The sequence below is a fragment of the Macrotis lagotis genome, chromosome 4, assembly GCF_037893015.1.
Source record: "Macrotis lagotis isolate mMagLag1 chromosome 4, bilby.v1.9.chrom.fasta, whole genome shotgun sequence".
Taxonomy (NCBI): domain Eukaryota; kingdom Metazoa; phylum Chordata; class Mammalia; order Peramelemorphia; family Peramelidae; genus Macrotis; species Macrotis lagotis.
In genome coordinates this window covers 191,642,581-191,655,177 of record NC_133661.1, presented here as the reverse complement: position 1 = coordinate 191,655,177, position 12,597 = coordinate 191,642,581, and the positions used below count along the sequence as shown (strand labels likewise).

The 12,597-nt window shown below is 35.9% G+C and overlaps 1 protein-coding gene across 11 annotated transcripts in view; it reads left to right on the top strand.

Annotated features, from left to right (window-relative positions):
* The window catches only part of RYR3 (ryanodine receptor 3), an 833,777-nt gene that overhangs the window by 251,496 nt on the left and 569,684 nt on the right, over positions 1 to 12,597 (top strand). For all 11 annotated transcript variants that reach the window (XM_074235022.1, XM_074235021.1, XM_074235020.1 and 8 more), the window contains exon 3: positions 12,380 to 12,487. In XM_074235022.1, coding sequence (XP_074091123.1) covers positions 12,380 to 12,487 — 108 coding nt within the window. The remainder of the gene's footprint in view (positions 1 to 12,379; positions 12,488 to 12,597) is intronic.

The following is a 12,597-nucleotide window of genomic DNA, read 5'->3' as shown; positions in this document are numbered from 1 at the left end:
CATTTCTATTTAATATAATTTGCATATTATAATTAAAGAATTTTGTGTAAGATGAATTAGGACTAAGGGAAAAGAAAGAAAATCAATGGAATAGGAAGGGAAAGCATAAGAGAAGGTTTTTTTTTAAGTGAACATAGTAAACTTTCGGATTTTGTGATTTGGGGGATTTTTTTTGTTTGTGGTTTTTCCTTTTGATGTGGATGTCATTGTTGATGAAACGAATTGCTGAAAGGAGCTGCAACAATTGGAGTTGATCAACTTACAATATTGTTAATGTGTGTGATGTTCTCTTGGATCTGCTTCCTTTGCTCAGTATCAATTCATGTAATTCTTTCCATATTTCTTTGAAGTCCAACTAGTCATGGTTTCTTATAGAACAGTAGTACACCATAACCCATATATACCATAACTTGTTCATCCTTTCCCCAACTGATAGCCATTCCCTCAATTTCCTCTTCTTTGCCATTTCAAAAAGAATTGCTATAAATATTTTTGAACATGTGGTACTTTTTACAATTTTTGTGATTTCTTGTGCATATAAGCCTAGTTTGGGTATTGCTGGATCAAAGGATATAATCAGTTTAATTGCTCTTTAGACCTAGTTCCATATGGTTCTCCAGAATGGTTGTATCAGTTCCCAACTCCACCAAAAATTCATTAATGTCCCAGTTTTCTCACATCCTCTCCAACATTGAACATTTACCTTTTTTGTCATCTTAACCAATTTGATAAGTTTGAGGTGGCACTTCAGGTTTTTTTAATTTGCATTTCTCTGAACATTAATTATTTGGAGCATTTTTTTCATTTGAGTATATATAGCTTTAATTTCTTCACCTGAAACCTGCCTGTTTATACCTTTGACCACTTATCAATTGGGAAATGACTTGTATTCTTGTAAATTCCATTCAGATCTCTATATATTTTAGAAAAGAGACCTTAATCAGAAATACCAGATGTGAAAATTGTTTCCCAGCCTTCTGTTTTCCCTCTAATATTGGCTGCCTTGCTTTTATTAGTGCAAAACCTTTTTATTTAATGTGGCCAAAATTATCCATTTTCAATTTATAATGTTCTCTATTTCTTGTTTGATCATAAATGCCTCCTCTTTTCAAAGTTCTGACATTACTTGATCTCTTAATTAGTCTATGATATTATCCATTTTGTCTAAATTCTGTTCCCATTTTGACCTTAATTTGTTATAGAATGTTAGATATGGGTCTTTGCCTAGGTTTTGCCATATTGTTTTCCAGTTTTCCAGAAATTTTTGTTGAATAATACATTCTTATTCCAGAAGATATTTTTGGGTTTGTAAAATGGTAGATTACTATAGTCATTTACTACTTTTTTGTACCTATTCCAATCCACTGGTCCATTACTCTTTTTCTTAACCAGTAATAGGTAGTTTTGATGACTGACAATTTATAGTATAGTTTTAGATCTAGTACAGCTAGGCTACCTTCCTTTGCATTTTTTAAAATCAATTTCCTTGTTATTCGTGACCTTTTATTGCTCCAGATGATTTTTTTCATATTGTAGCTATGTAAAATAGTTTTTGGTAGTTTGATTGATTTGGCACTGAATAGGTAAATTAATTTGGGTGCAATTGTCATTTTTATTATATTAGCTCGACCCAATCCTGATCAATTGACATTTTTCCAATTATTTAAATCTGATGCTATTTGTGTGAAAAATATTTTGTAATTATGTTCATGCTGTTTCTGAGTTTGTCTTGAAAGGTAGATTCCTATGTATTATATGTTGTCTACAGTTACGTTAAATGGAATTTCTCTTTCTATCTCTTGCCCTTGAACTTTATTATTCACATTTAGAAATGCTGATGATTGATTTAGAACAAGGGGGTGGAACCAAGATGACAACAAGAACGGATCCTGTCTTAGGCACTCTCTCATAAAATTCATAAGCTAAGGACTCTAACTAAATTTTCAAGAGACAGAACTCACAGAGGGACCCAATGAGGCAGTTCTCCTACTCAAGGTAACCTGTAAAAGATCAGAAAGGCTCTGGGTTGGAGGGGCGGCCCATCAGAGGGGTGCCCCACCAGAACAAAAAAAATTTCAGCCTGCCGGAGGCAGTCCCAGTGTGCTGGGAGCCCCCCGGCTTACAGCAGCAGGGGAGTTTCCTGAGCTACACCCGGGGAGTACCAAGCACAAATTGGGGGAACAGCTGGGGGGGGGGTGAAGCCCCACCAAGCCCTCAAGGCACACAGAGAATAGCTCAGCTGAGTTCCAGGAACAGAAGCAGGCAGAGCTGGTAAGCATGAGCTCCCAGAGCATGAGCCCATTGAACCTAGGGAGGGGAGTAAAGAGAGAGACTGCCTAGCCCTGTCCTCTACCCTTGGAACAGGACAATGGGGCTCTGAACACATTCAGATTTTGAACTCAGTCTAGGACCCCCCCATAGAACAGCCCCCCCATCTCAGCCCCACAGCAGAGGGAGCACATATGGTCATTCACAGACCAGGAGGGAGGACAGAGTCTCTCACACTGAGACCCTTGTGGCAGTGTCCCAAAAGCTCAGGAAGCACCCCAAAAACAGGCTCAGGCTGGGAAAATAAGCAAGCAGAGAAACAAGAGGAACACCATTTAGAAATATTTTGCACATGAGCCCAAAAAGAATCAAAACCCTCAGTCTGAAGATGAGGAAGCACAAGCTCCTGCATCTAAAGACTCCAAGAAAAACAGAAATTGGGCTCAGGCTATGACAGAGCTTAAAAAAGACTTTGAAAATAAAATGAGGGAGTTAGAAGAAAAACTGGGAAAAGAAATGAGAGATGCAGGAAAAACATGAAAATAAAGTCAGCAGCTTAGTCAAGGAAATCCAAAAAAATGCTGAAGAATATAGCATGCTAAAAACCAGCATAGGTCAAATGGATAAATCAGTTCAAAAAGTTATTGAGAAGAAGAATGCTTTAAAAAAGCAGAATTGGCCAGATGGAAAAAGAGATAAGAAAGCTCTCTGAGGGAAAAAAAATCCTTCAAACAATGGAACTGAGGGAGGTTGCTGATTTTACAAGAAATCAGGACTCAATATTTCAAAACCAAAAGAGAAAGAAAAATTAGAAGAAAATGTGAAACATCTCATTGGAAAAACAACTGATATGGAAAACAGATTTAGGGAAGATAATTTAAAAATCATTGGAATACCTGAAAGTCATGATCAGGAAAAGAGCCTTGACATCATTTTCAAAGAATTACTACAGGAACATTGCCCTGATATTCTAGAAGCAGAAGGAAAAATAGAAATGGAGAGAATCCACTGAACCCCCCCCCCCGAGAAAGAGATCCCAGAAAACAAACCTTTAGGAATATTATAGCCAAATTCCAGAACTCCCAAGTCAAATAGAAAATATTACAAGCAGCCAGAAGGACACAATTCAAATATCGTGGAGCTGCAGTCAGGATAACACAAGACTTAGCAGCAATGACATTGGAAGCTCATAGGGCTTGGAATATAATATTCTGGAAGGCAAAAGAGCTTAGAATGCAGGCAAAAATCAACTACCCAGCGAGGCTGAATGTCCTCTTCCAAGGAAAAAAGATGGACTTTCAATAAACCAGGGGAATTTCAAATGTTCCTGTTGGAATGGCCAGAGCTGAACAGAAGGTTTGATCTTCAGATACAGGACTCAGGTGAAACATGGAGATTGGAGGAGAGGGGGAAAATATGAGAGACTTGATGATGAACTGCATGTATTCCTGCATAGAAAAATTACACTGATAATACTCATATGAACCTTCTCAGTTAATAGAGCAGGTAGAGGGAGCTTTTATAGTTGAAACACAGGAGAAAGTTGAATTTGAAGATAAAATAGGGTAAAAATGGAGTCAATAGAAAAAAGGGAAATGTAATAGGAGAAAGAAAAAGGAGAGGGGGAATAGGCCAAGATATTTCATATAATAAGATTTTTTTTATTACAATGAGCTATTGCAATGATATGGAAGGGGGGAAGGCAAGGGGAAATGAGGGAATCTTCTCTCTCATCAGAGGTGGTTAGGAGAGGAAACAGCATATATACTCAATGGTGTAGAGGCATCTGGAGTAAGAAGGAGAAGGAGGGGTGACAGGGGGAAGGGGGAGATGTGATTGATGGAGGAGAGGATGGACCATGGGGGGAGAGTGGTCATATATAACACATTTTCTTTATTACTTCTTGCAAGGGGCTGGGATTGGAAGGCCTTTCCAGGACCATAGAGCCAGGTAGATATTGGTCCTAAGGGGTGGTATGGGGGCTCAGGGCCTCTTGGCCCTAGAGCCAGGGATCTATCTATTGCACCACTTAGCTACACTACAGCAGAGTCAGAGTGAAAGGAGAGAGAAAATATAGTACATGGTAGTGGAGAAATATGAAAGAGGGAGTTGGGATCAGCAATGGCAACAGTGGAAAAATATGGAAGTAACTTTTGTGATGGACTTATCATAAAGAATGTGATCCACCCACCGCAGAGTTGTTGGTATTGGAACAAAGACTCAAACACATTTTTTTATTATTATTATTTTGGGGGGAGTGCAGAGCAAATGGGGCTGGGTGGCCTGATTGGGGCCACATAGCAGGGTGATAGTTGAGTGTCTGAGGCTGGATTTGGACCTGGGTGCTGCTGGCTCAAGGGCCAATGCTCTATCCACCACCCAGCCACCGCTACTATTATTACTATTTTTTTTTATTTTGGGTCTTTTTTTTTCTTTTTTTGGTTTTTCCATGTCAGTGGGGTTAGGGTGGCTTGCATGTCACATAGCTGGGTGATTGTTGGGTGTAGGGGGCCGGATGTGAGCTCTGGTGCTTATGGATCCATGGCTGGTACTCCGTCCATTGCGCCACCTGGCCATACCTACAATTATTACTATTATTATTTTTTTAATTTTAATTATTTTTCTCTCCCCTTTACTTTATTGCTCAACCAAGTCTATATTTATAGGGGGGAAGGGGTATTTCATTTACTCTTAAACGAGGATATTTTATTAATGTATAAAAAACATTATTTGTACAAAATGAGATTAAATATTAAATTAAAAATGCTGATGATTTATGTATGTTTATTTTGTATTCTGCTAATTTGTGTTAGTTGTTTCAAGTACTTTCTTAGTTGATTTTCTATGGTTCTCTTAAGTATATCATCATATCATCTGCAAAAAGTGAAAGTTTTCCTTCCTTGATGCCAATTCTAATCCCATCAGCATTTTTCTTCTCTTATTGTTAAAACTAAATTGAATAGTAGTGGTCATAATAGACATTCTTATTTCAATCCTGATCTTATTAGAAATGCTCCTGGTTTATCCCCATTGCATATAATTTTATTAATGTTTTAGACTGTTTATTATTTTAAGGAAAACTCCTTTTATTCCTATACTCTCTTGTGTTTTTTTAAAGTATTTTGCAAGCTAAATGGGGTTAAGTGACTTGCCCAAGGCCACACAGCTAGGTAATTATTAAGTGTCTGAGGTCAGATTTGAACTCAGGAACTCCTGAGTCCAGGGCTGGTCCTCTATCAACTGTACCATCTAGCCACCCCTCTCTTGTGTTTTTAATAGCACTGGATGTTGTATTTTGTCAAAGGCTTTTTTAGCATCTACTGATTATCTAATCATATGATTTCTGATAGTTTTGTTACTGATGTGCTCAATTATGTAGATTGTTTTCATAATATTGAACCATCCCTGCCTATCTAGAATAAATCCTACCTGATTTTGGTGTTTTATGCTAGTAATAACTTGTTGTATCATCTTTGCTAAACTTTTATTCAAGATGTTTACATCAATGTTAATTAGGGAGATTAAAAATTTCTTTGTTTTGACCCTTTGTGATTTAGTGTCATATTTACTGTAATATTGGTGTTATAAAAGGAATTCAGCAGAACTCCTATTTTTTTAACTTCTCTTATTTTTTAAAAAAGTTTATATAGAATTGGAATTAATTGTTCCTTAAATGTTTGGTAAAATTCACTTGAAAATCCATTTGGGACTGGAGATTTTTTCTTGAGGAGTTAATTGATGGTTTCTTCAGTTTTTTCCTAAAATGAAGTTATTTAAGTATTTTATTTCCTCTTCTATTAATCTAGGTAATTTATATTTTTGTAAATATTCATCCACTTCATTCATATTGTCAAATTTTTGGCATACAGTTGGGCAAAATAGATCCAAATTATCTCTTTAATTTCCATCTCATTGGTGGTCAATTTACCCTTTCAATTTTTTTTTTTAGATTTTTGCAAGGCAAATGGGGTTAAGTGGCTTGCCCAAGGCCACACAGCTAGGTAATTATTAAGTGTCTGAGACCGGATTTGAACCCAGGTACTCCTGACTCCAAGGCCAGTGCTTTATCCACTACGCCACCTAGCTGCCCTACCCTTTCAATTTTTGATACTATTGATTTGGTTCTTTCTTTTTTAAGTCAGATTAACCATGTCTAGTCCTTCTAAGTACATTCTTTCCCTATGTTCCTAAAGTACTCTTACTATAGCACTATTACTCTTGTTAACTAAAGGATGAAATAAGGCAAGATCACGTCATGATTTATTTATATGCAATCCTGCTTAAGTACACTCTTATCCTCTGTCCTTATTATACTACAACCCTCCTTTTTTCTATAGTATCTAGTAAAGTAAGATTACTTTATAATTTAATTGTGTACAGCCCCTCTAAGAACTCTGTCTGCCTCTGTCTCAATAGGAAATACCACCCTCATAATCAACATCACTTCATGTCTCATTTATTCCCATATCCTCTAAATACAATCCCTTCAACTATATTCAATCCTCATTAGCAATTGCACTGGATAAAGACTCAACACTTTTATGATAATTCTATACTCATACTCTCTCCCATAAGTATTTTTCTTTTAACTATCCAAAGAGAAACATAATTCTCATGAGTTATAAGTATTATCTTCCCTTGTAGGGATGTATATAATCTAATGTATGTAGCATTTCCCCCTTTCCCATTTCCCTTTTTATGCATCTCTTGAGTGTTGTAATTGAAGATCAAATTTTTTGTTCTGTTTTGATCTTTTTATCAGAAAATTTTGGAAGTCTTCTATTTCATTGAAAATTCATCTTTTCTCGCCTTACTGACTATGCTGATTTTTTCAGTCATTAATAATAGGTTGTATCCAAGGTCTTTTGTCCTCTGTAATATCATATTCCAGGCCCTCCAATTCTTTAATGTTAACACTGGTAAATCCTGTATAATAATGATTGTGTTTCCTTGACTGCTTGAAGTGTCTTCTCCTTTAGTTGAGAAATATGAAATTTGGCTATGATATTCCCTGGAGTTTTTAATTTGGGGGTCTCTTTCTGGAGGTGTTCTGTGGATCCTTTCAAGAATTATTGTTTTATTGATCTAGGATATTTGAGCAGTTTTCCATGATGATATCTTTTTTTTTAGTTTTTTGCAAGGCAATGGGGTTAAGTGGCTTGTCCAAGGCCACATAGCTAGGTAATTATTAAGTGTCTGAGGCCGGATTGGAACTCAGGTACTCCTGACTCCAGGGCTGGTGCTCTATCCACTGTACCACCTAGCCGTCCCTCCATGATTATATCTTGAAAGATATTTTCCAGGCCCTTTAATTTGATCTAGGCTTTTGGCTAGACTAGTAATTTGCAGATTATCTCTCCTGGATCTGTTTTCCCAGACCATTTGTTTTTCCTAAGAGATACTTTACATTTTCTTCTATTTTTCAGCCTTTTTATTTTGTTTGATGGAATCTTGGTGCTTTTAGAGTATTTAGTATAATTTGTCCAATTATAATTTTGGGGGTTTTATTTTTCTTTGTTTTGCTTTTGTATTTTCTTTTCCAATTAGTTAATTTTACTTTTTTGGTGAGTTTTATTCCTTTTCTAGTTGATGGATTTTATTTTTTGATACATTCTTTTTTCCAGTTGCTCATTTTTAATTTTAAAGGAGTTGATTTCTTCAGGTAATTTTTCATAATTCTACTATATGGCTCTCATTTCTTTTTTCTACTTCTCTTTTTCCTCTCTTCTTTGGTTTTAAAAAATCTTTTTTTTCCAAGTTCTTCCAGGAGGTTTTGGATTTGAGTTCAATTCATAAACTACTTTGACACTTCCCATGAAGATAATTTGTCACTGCTTTCTTCTTCTGAGATGGCATTTTTATCACCTCTTTCTGAATGTAACTTTCTGTGGTTAGCACTTTTTTTGGTTTTTTTGCTCATTTTAATAGTTGAACTCTGTTTCTCCTGGAGTACTGGGAGTATAGCCCTGTGCTTTTTGTGCTGGGGCTGGGATATGTTCCCTGGCTTATTGCTTGCCAAGGTGTTATCTATATTGCCCATGTATTGTCTAATACAGAGGTTCCCCCCCCTCCTTTTTGCCTAGGCTTTGCCTATGTAGTGATTTGTTCCCAAACAGTCCTTTCTGTTGCCCCAGCAATGCCAGAGCCTGGACTTTGTCTGGGGTTGGGATCCTCCCTGCTGGTCTGCTATTTAGCTAGAGCTGGGACTTGGGCTGCTATCTAGCATGAGCTGGGTCCTAGACTGTGCTATGGTCAAGAGCCTCAGACTGACTTTCCCACTCTCCCATCTTCATTGGGCTATACCTCCCTTTTATATTTAAAGAGATAGACCTTTACTGAAAATCCTCTCTGATATCTCAAGTTAAGAACTTGTTTTGCTCTTTATTTTTAGTGGAATCTGTATCTTTAAGGTCTGTAGCTTTAGTGTCTGTCTTAAACTTCATTTAAAGATATATAGGGAAAAGCTCTGGGATCATGCTTGCTTCGTGCCACTATCTTGGCTCTACCCCAGAAATCTGACTAATTGAACTTTTCAAAATTGATTTCTGACTATGTCACTTCCTATTCAATAATTCAGAATTGTCTCTTACTACTTCTAGAGTCGAATATAAAATCCTTTGTTTATCTTTAAAAGTTCTGCATAACCTGGTCTCTCTTATCTTTCCAGTCTTCTTGCATTTTGATCCCCTCCAAGAACTCTGAACCAGTGCTTCTGGCCTCCTTGTTGTGCTGGCACACAATATTCCTATCTCCCATGTGTTTACTGATTGTCTCCGATGCCTTTTCTCTCTAGTCTCTTCTTGTTGACCTTCCTCAAACTCTAGTTAAAATTCTAATTTCAGTGGTCCAAGGATATGAACAAACAGTTTCAAACAAAGAAATTATTTGCATTTGAGAAATGCAAATTAAAACAGCTATGAGATATCACCTCACACCTATCAGATTGACTAAGATGACAGAAAGGGAGAATGATCAATATTGGAGAGGTTGTGGGAAGATTGGGACCATCATACACTGTTGGTGGAGTTGTGAACTAATCCAACCATTATGGAGACCAAAATGGAACTATATCCAAAGAGCAATACAATTGATCACATACCCTTTGACCCAGCAACACTATCCAGAAGAAATTACAAAAATATTGGAAAAGTCTCACATGTTCAAAAATGCTTAAATCATCTCTTCTTGTAGTGGCAAAGAATTGGAAATTGAGGGGATAACCACCATTTGGGATATGGTTGAATAAGTAGTGCTATATAAGTATCATTGAGTACTATTGTTCAATAAGAAACCATGAATGGTCAGACTCTAGAGAAGAATGGAAAGAATTATATAACCTGATACTGAGTGAAGGGTGCAGAACCAAGAGAATACACATTAACAACAGTATTGTGCATTGATCAGTTATGAGGGATGCAGCAATTCAGAGATCTAGGACAATCTTGGAGACTTGTTATGGACAACATCATCTACATTCAGAGTAAAATATACAATGCAAACTGAAACAAAAAAAAAAACACAATCTGAATGAATACTATGTCCACTTTTTTAAAAATTGTCTTATGTTCGTTCTTTCTTCCTACCCCATGGTTATCTTTCTTTCCCTTAGTCCTAATTCCTCAGACACAAAATGACTAATATGTCAACATGTTAAACACCAATATAAAGTATACAACTTTTACCAGATTGTTTGCCCCTGAGGGTAGGGTGGTAGACAGGAAAAGTGATAGAAAAAATATATAAAAATATAAATATGCAAGTTGGTAAATTTTGAAAAACTTCCATAATATGTATTTGGAAAAACAAAATGAAATATCAATTTGAAAAAATCAACTTTCAGCAAGACTTTCCTGATTCCTTTTATCATAGTGCCTCCTCTGTGAAACTATCTTCTGTTTGTCCTGTATATATTTTGTTGATATATGTTTACTATGAACTTCTTGAAAACAGTCTCATTTTCTTTTCTTTGTATCCCCAGTCCTTAGCATAGTGCCTTCAACATAATAGATACTTAGTAAATGTACATTAGCTTGTCTTGACTTAATATAACTTTCTTTGCTTTCCCTTCTCTCCCCTGACCCTCTTTACAAAGAAAATTAGTGTTTTAAGAGGAGTATGGTTACCAACATTTTCTATGGTTGAAGTACTCTGTTCTTTAAACCTTTTTATTTTGTCCAATTCGAGTCAGAGATTTATTCTTACCTTCTTTCCTTTCAAATCTGTCATTGCTTTCTTTCTCTAATAATGTTTAGAAGTTGTATTACTTATGGCCGATTTCTCTTTCTAGCAATATTCTTATTCTCTTTCTTATTCTCTATCTTTCATTCTGTTTACCTTTTGTTTTATATGTTTCTATCCCCAAATCTATTTGTGTTCTGCCCTTCTTTGACTTGCTTAAGTGACAGAAGTTTCAGGAATTGCTTGTTTCTCTCTCCTTTATTTTTTGTTTCTGTAGTCTACAGGTATAATAGAACTTGGGAAAAATATCTTCTTGGATGTTTCCCAATACATCCTCCCTTTCTCCCCCAGAGCATTCTATTCTCCCCTCCTCTTGTTTGTCTTGGAAGCTGTCATTTTTGGAGATAATGTTTCTGGGAGGTTTTTTTAGTTTCCTAAGATGAAGTGGTCAATGGATTTTTCCATTTTTAGTTGACCTCTTGTTCTAAAAGATCGGGAATAAATTTCTTACTTGATTTTTTTTGAAATATCAAGTCTAAAAATCTGTTTTTGGTCATAACTTTCCTGTAGTGCAATAGGTTTAAAATTATCTCTTTTGATATTTTCAAAGACAATCATTCTTGATATTGAGGTTCCTTTTATTTTCTTCTTATTCATTCTTTTGCTTTTACAATAATTTACTTTGTTCAAATCATTTTAATTTATAAGAAGTCTATTGCTTAGATAAGTTTCTGTATTCCTTATACTAAAATTAATTATTCATTCAAGTGTTACTTCCAAAGCTTTCATTTCCCACCCCAACCCCAGTTCTTTCCTCAAGGGCTATCATTTTCTTTGTAAAATAATTTTAAACCCTTAAAAAACAAGCAGAACAGCAAAAACAAAAAAAAACTCTTTATTTTTTCTAAAAATTCTCATTGAAATTTGTGGTGGGATTGTAAATAAGTAGATGCTAAAAAGGAATATCCATTTTCAGAGGATCATGAACCATGTTTTTTATTCCTCACAGACATGCAAGCATGTCTGACCCTCTTGCCCAACTGCCCCATAGTTATACAACACAGGCTCAGGTGTTTGGTGTCATGTGTATCCCATTTGGAAGCCCCGATGCCTTAGGTATCCACCCTTTATCGATTAATGTTGTAGGACTGATTCACAGGGACTGAGTGGAAGAGGTGCTTTAGTGACAGTCAGTGAGTGAGTCAAGACTAAGAGCCCTCTCTCCACTGCTGATGTCACTTCCATTGAATTTAAGAACATTGTGATTAGGAAGGTGAGCTACCATTGTATAGCTTGATTAAATGAAGCTGACTTAGCTTTTAATTTGCTAGTTTTGCATTCATAACCCTAATTGTAGCTAACCAAGCCAATTATTGGGTACATAAGAACTTATCAGGCATAGGCAGATCAAAGAATCATCAGACATGAAACTTATCTTGATTTAGGGCCTAAATATTAGCCAATCTCATAAACATAATAAAGTCCATTTTACTTTTGAGGCTTATACATATGGTTGTTTTATAATCATTCTTTTTTCTGTTTGTATCTTGAATATCCTTGTCACCATATTACCTCTTTAAGTTATCTTTTAAAAAAAACTCAGAGTTAGTTGGGACTTTGTGTTAAGCCTTGGGTACTTCAGCAGGAAGATTAAGGCCTTATTACTTGCTATGTTGACCCTGGACAAGTCATTTAACTTCTGTTTGTCTCTGTTTCCTTTAACTGTAAAATGAGAATGAAAAGAGCATCTCCTGCTCAGGCTTGTGGTGAAGATCAAATGAGATGAGTGGCACAGAGTATGCACTATATAAATTCTTATTTTCTTTCCTTTTATTTCTTTTCTTTCCCTCCCTCTATATTTGAACTTGATTTGGGACAGTGAGGCAGCTTACAATCTTACTTTTGTCATTCTCTTTGTTTTTTTTCCCAATAGTATGTGCCTCCAGATCTCTGCATCTGCAATTTTGTACTGGAACAGTCTCTCTCTGTAAGAGCTCTACAAGAAATGCTTGCCAACACAGGTGAAAATGACAGTGAAGGAGTAAGTACCTGATTGATAGTCTTAGAGTGAAGTCAATGCATGAAGTGTTTTTTTTTTTAATTTAACCTTCTGATTTTTAATTGAAAGACTTTGGAAACTTTGAAATCTTT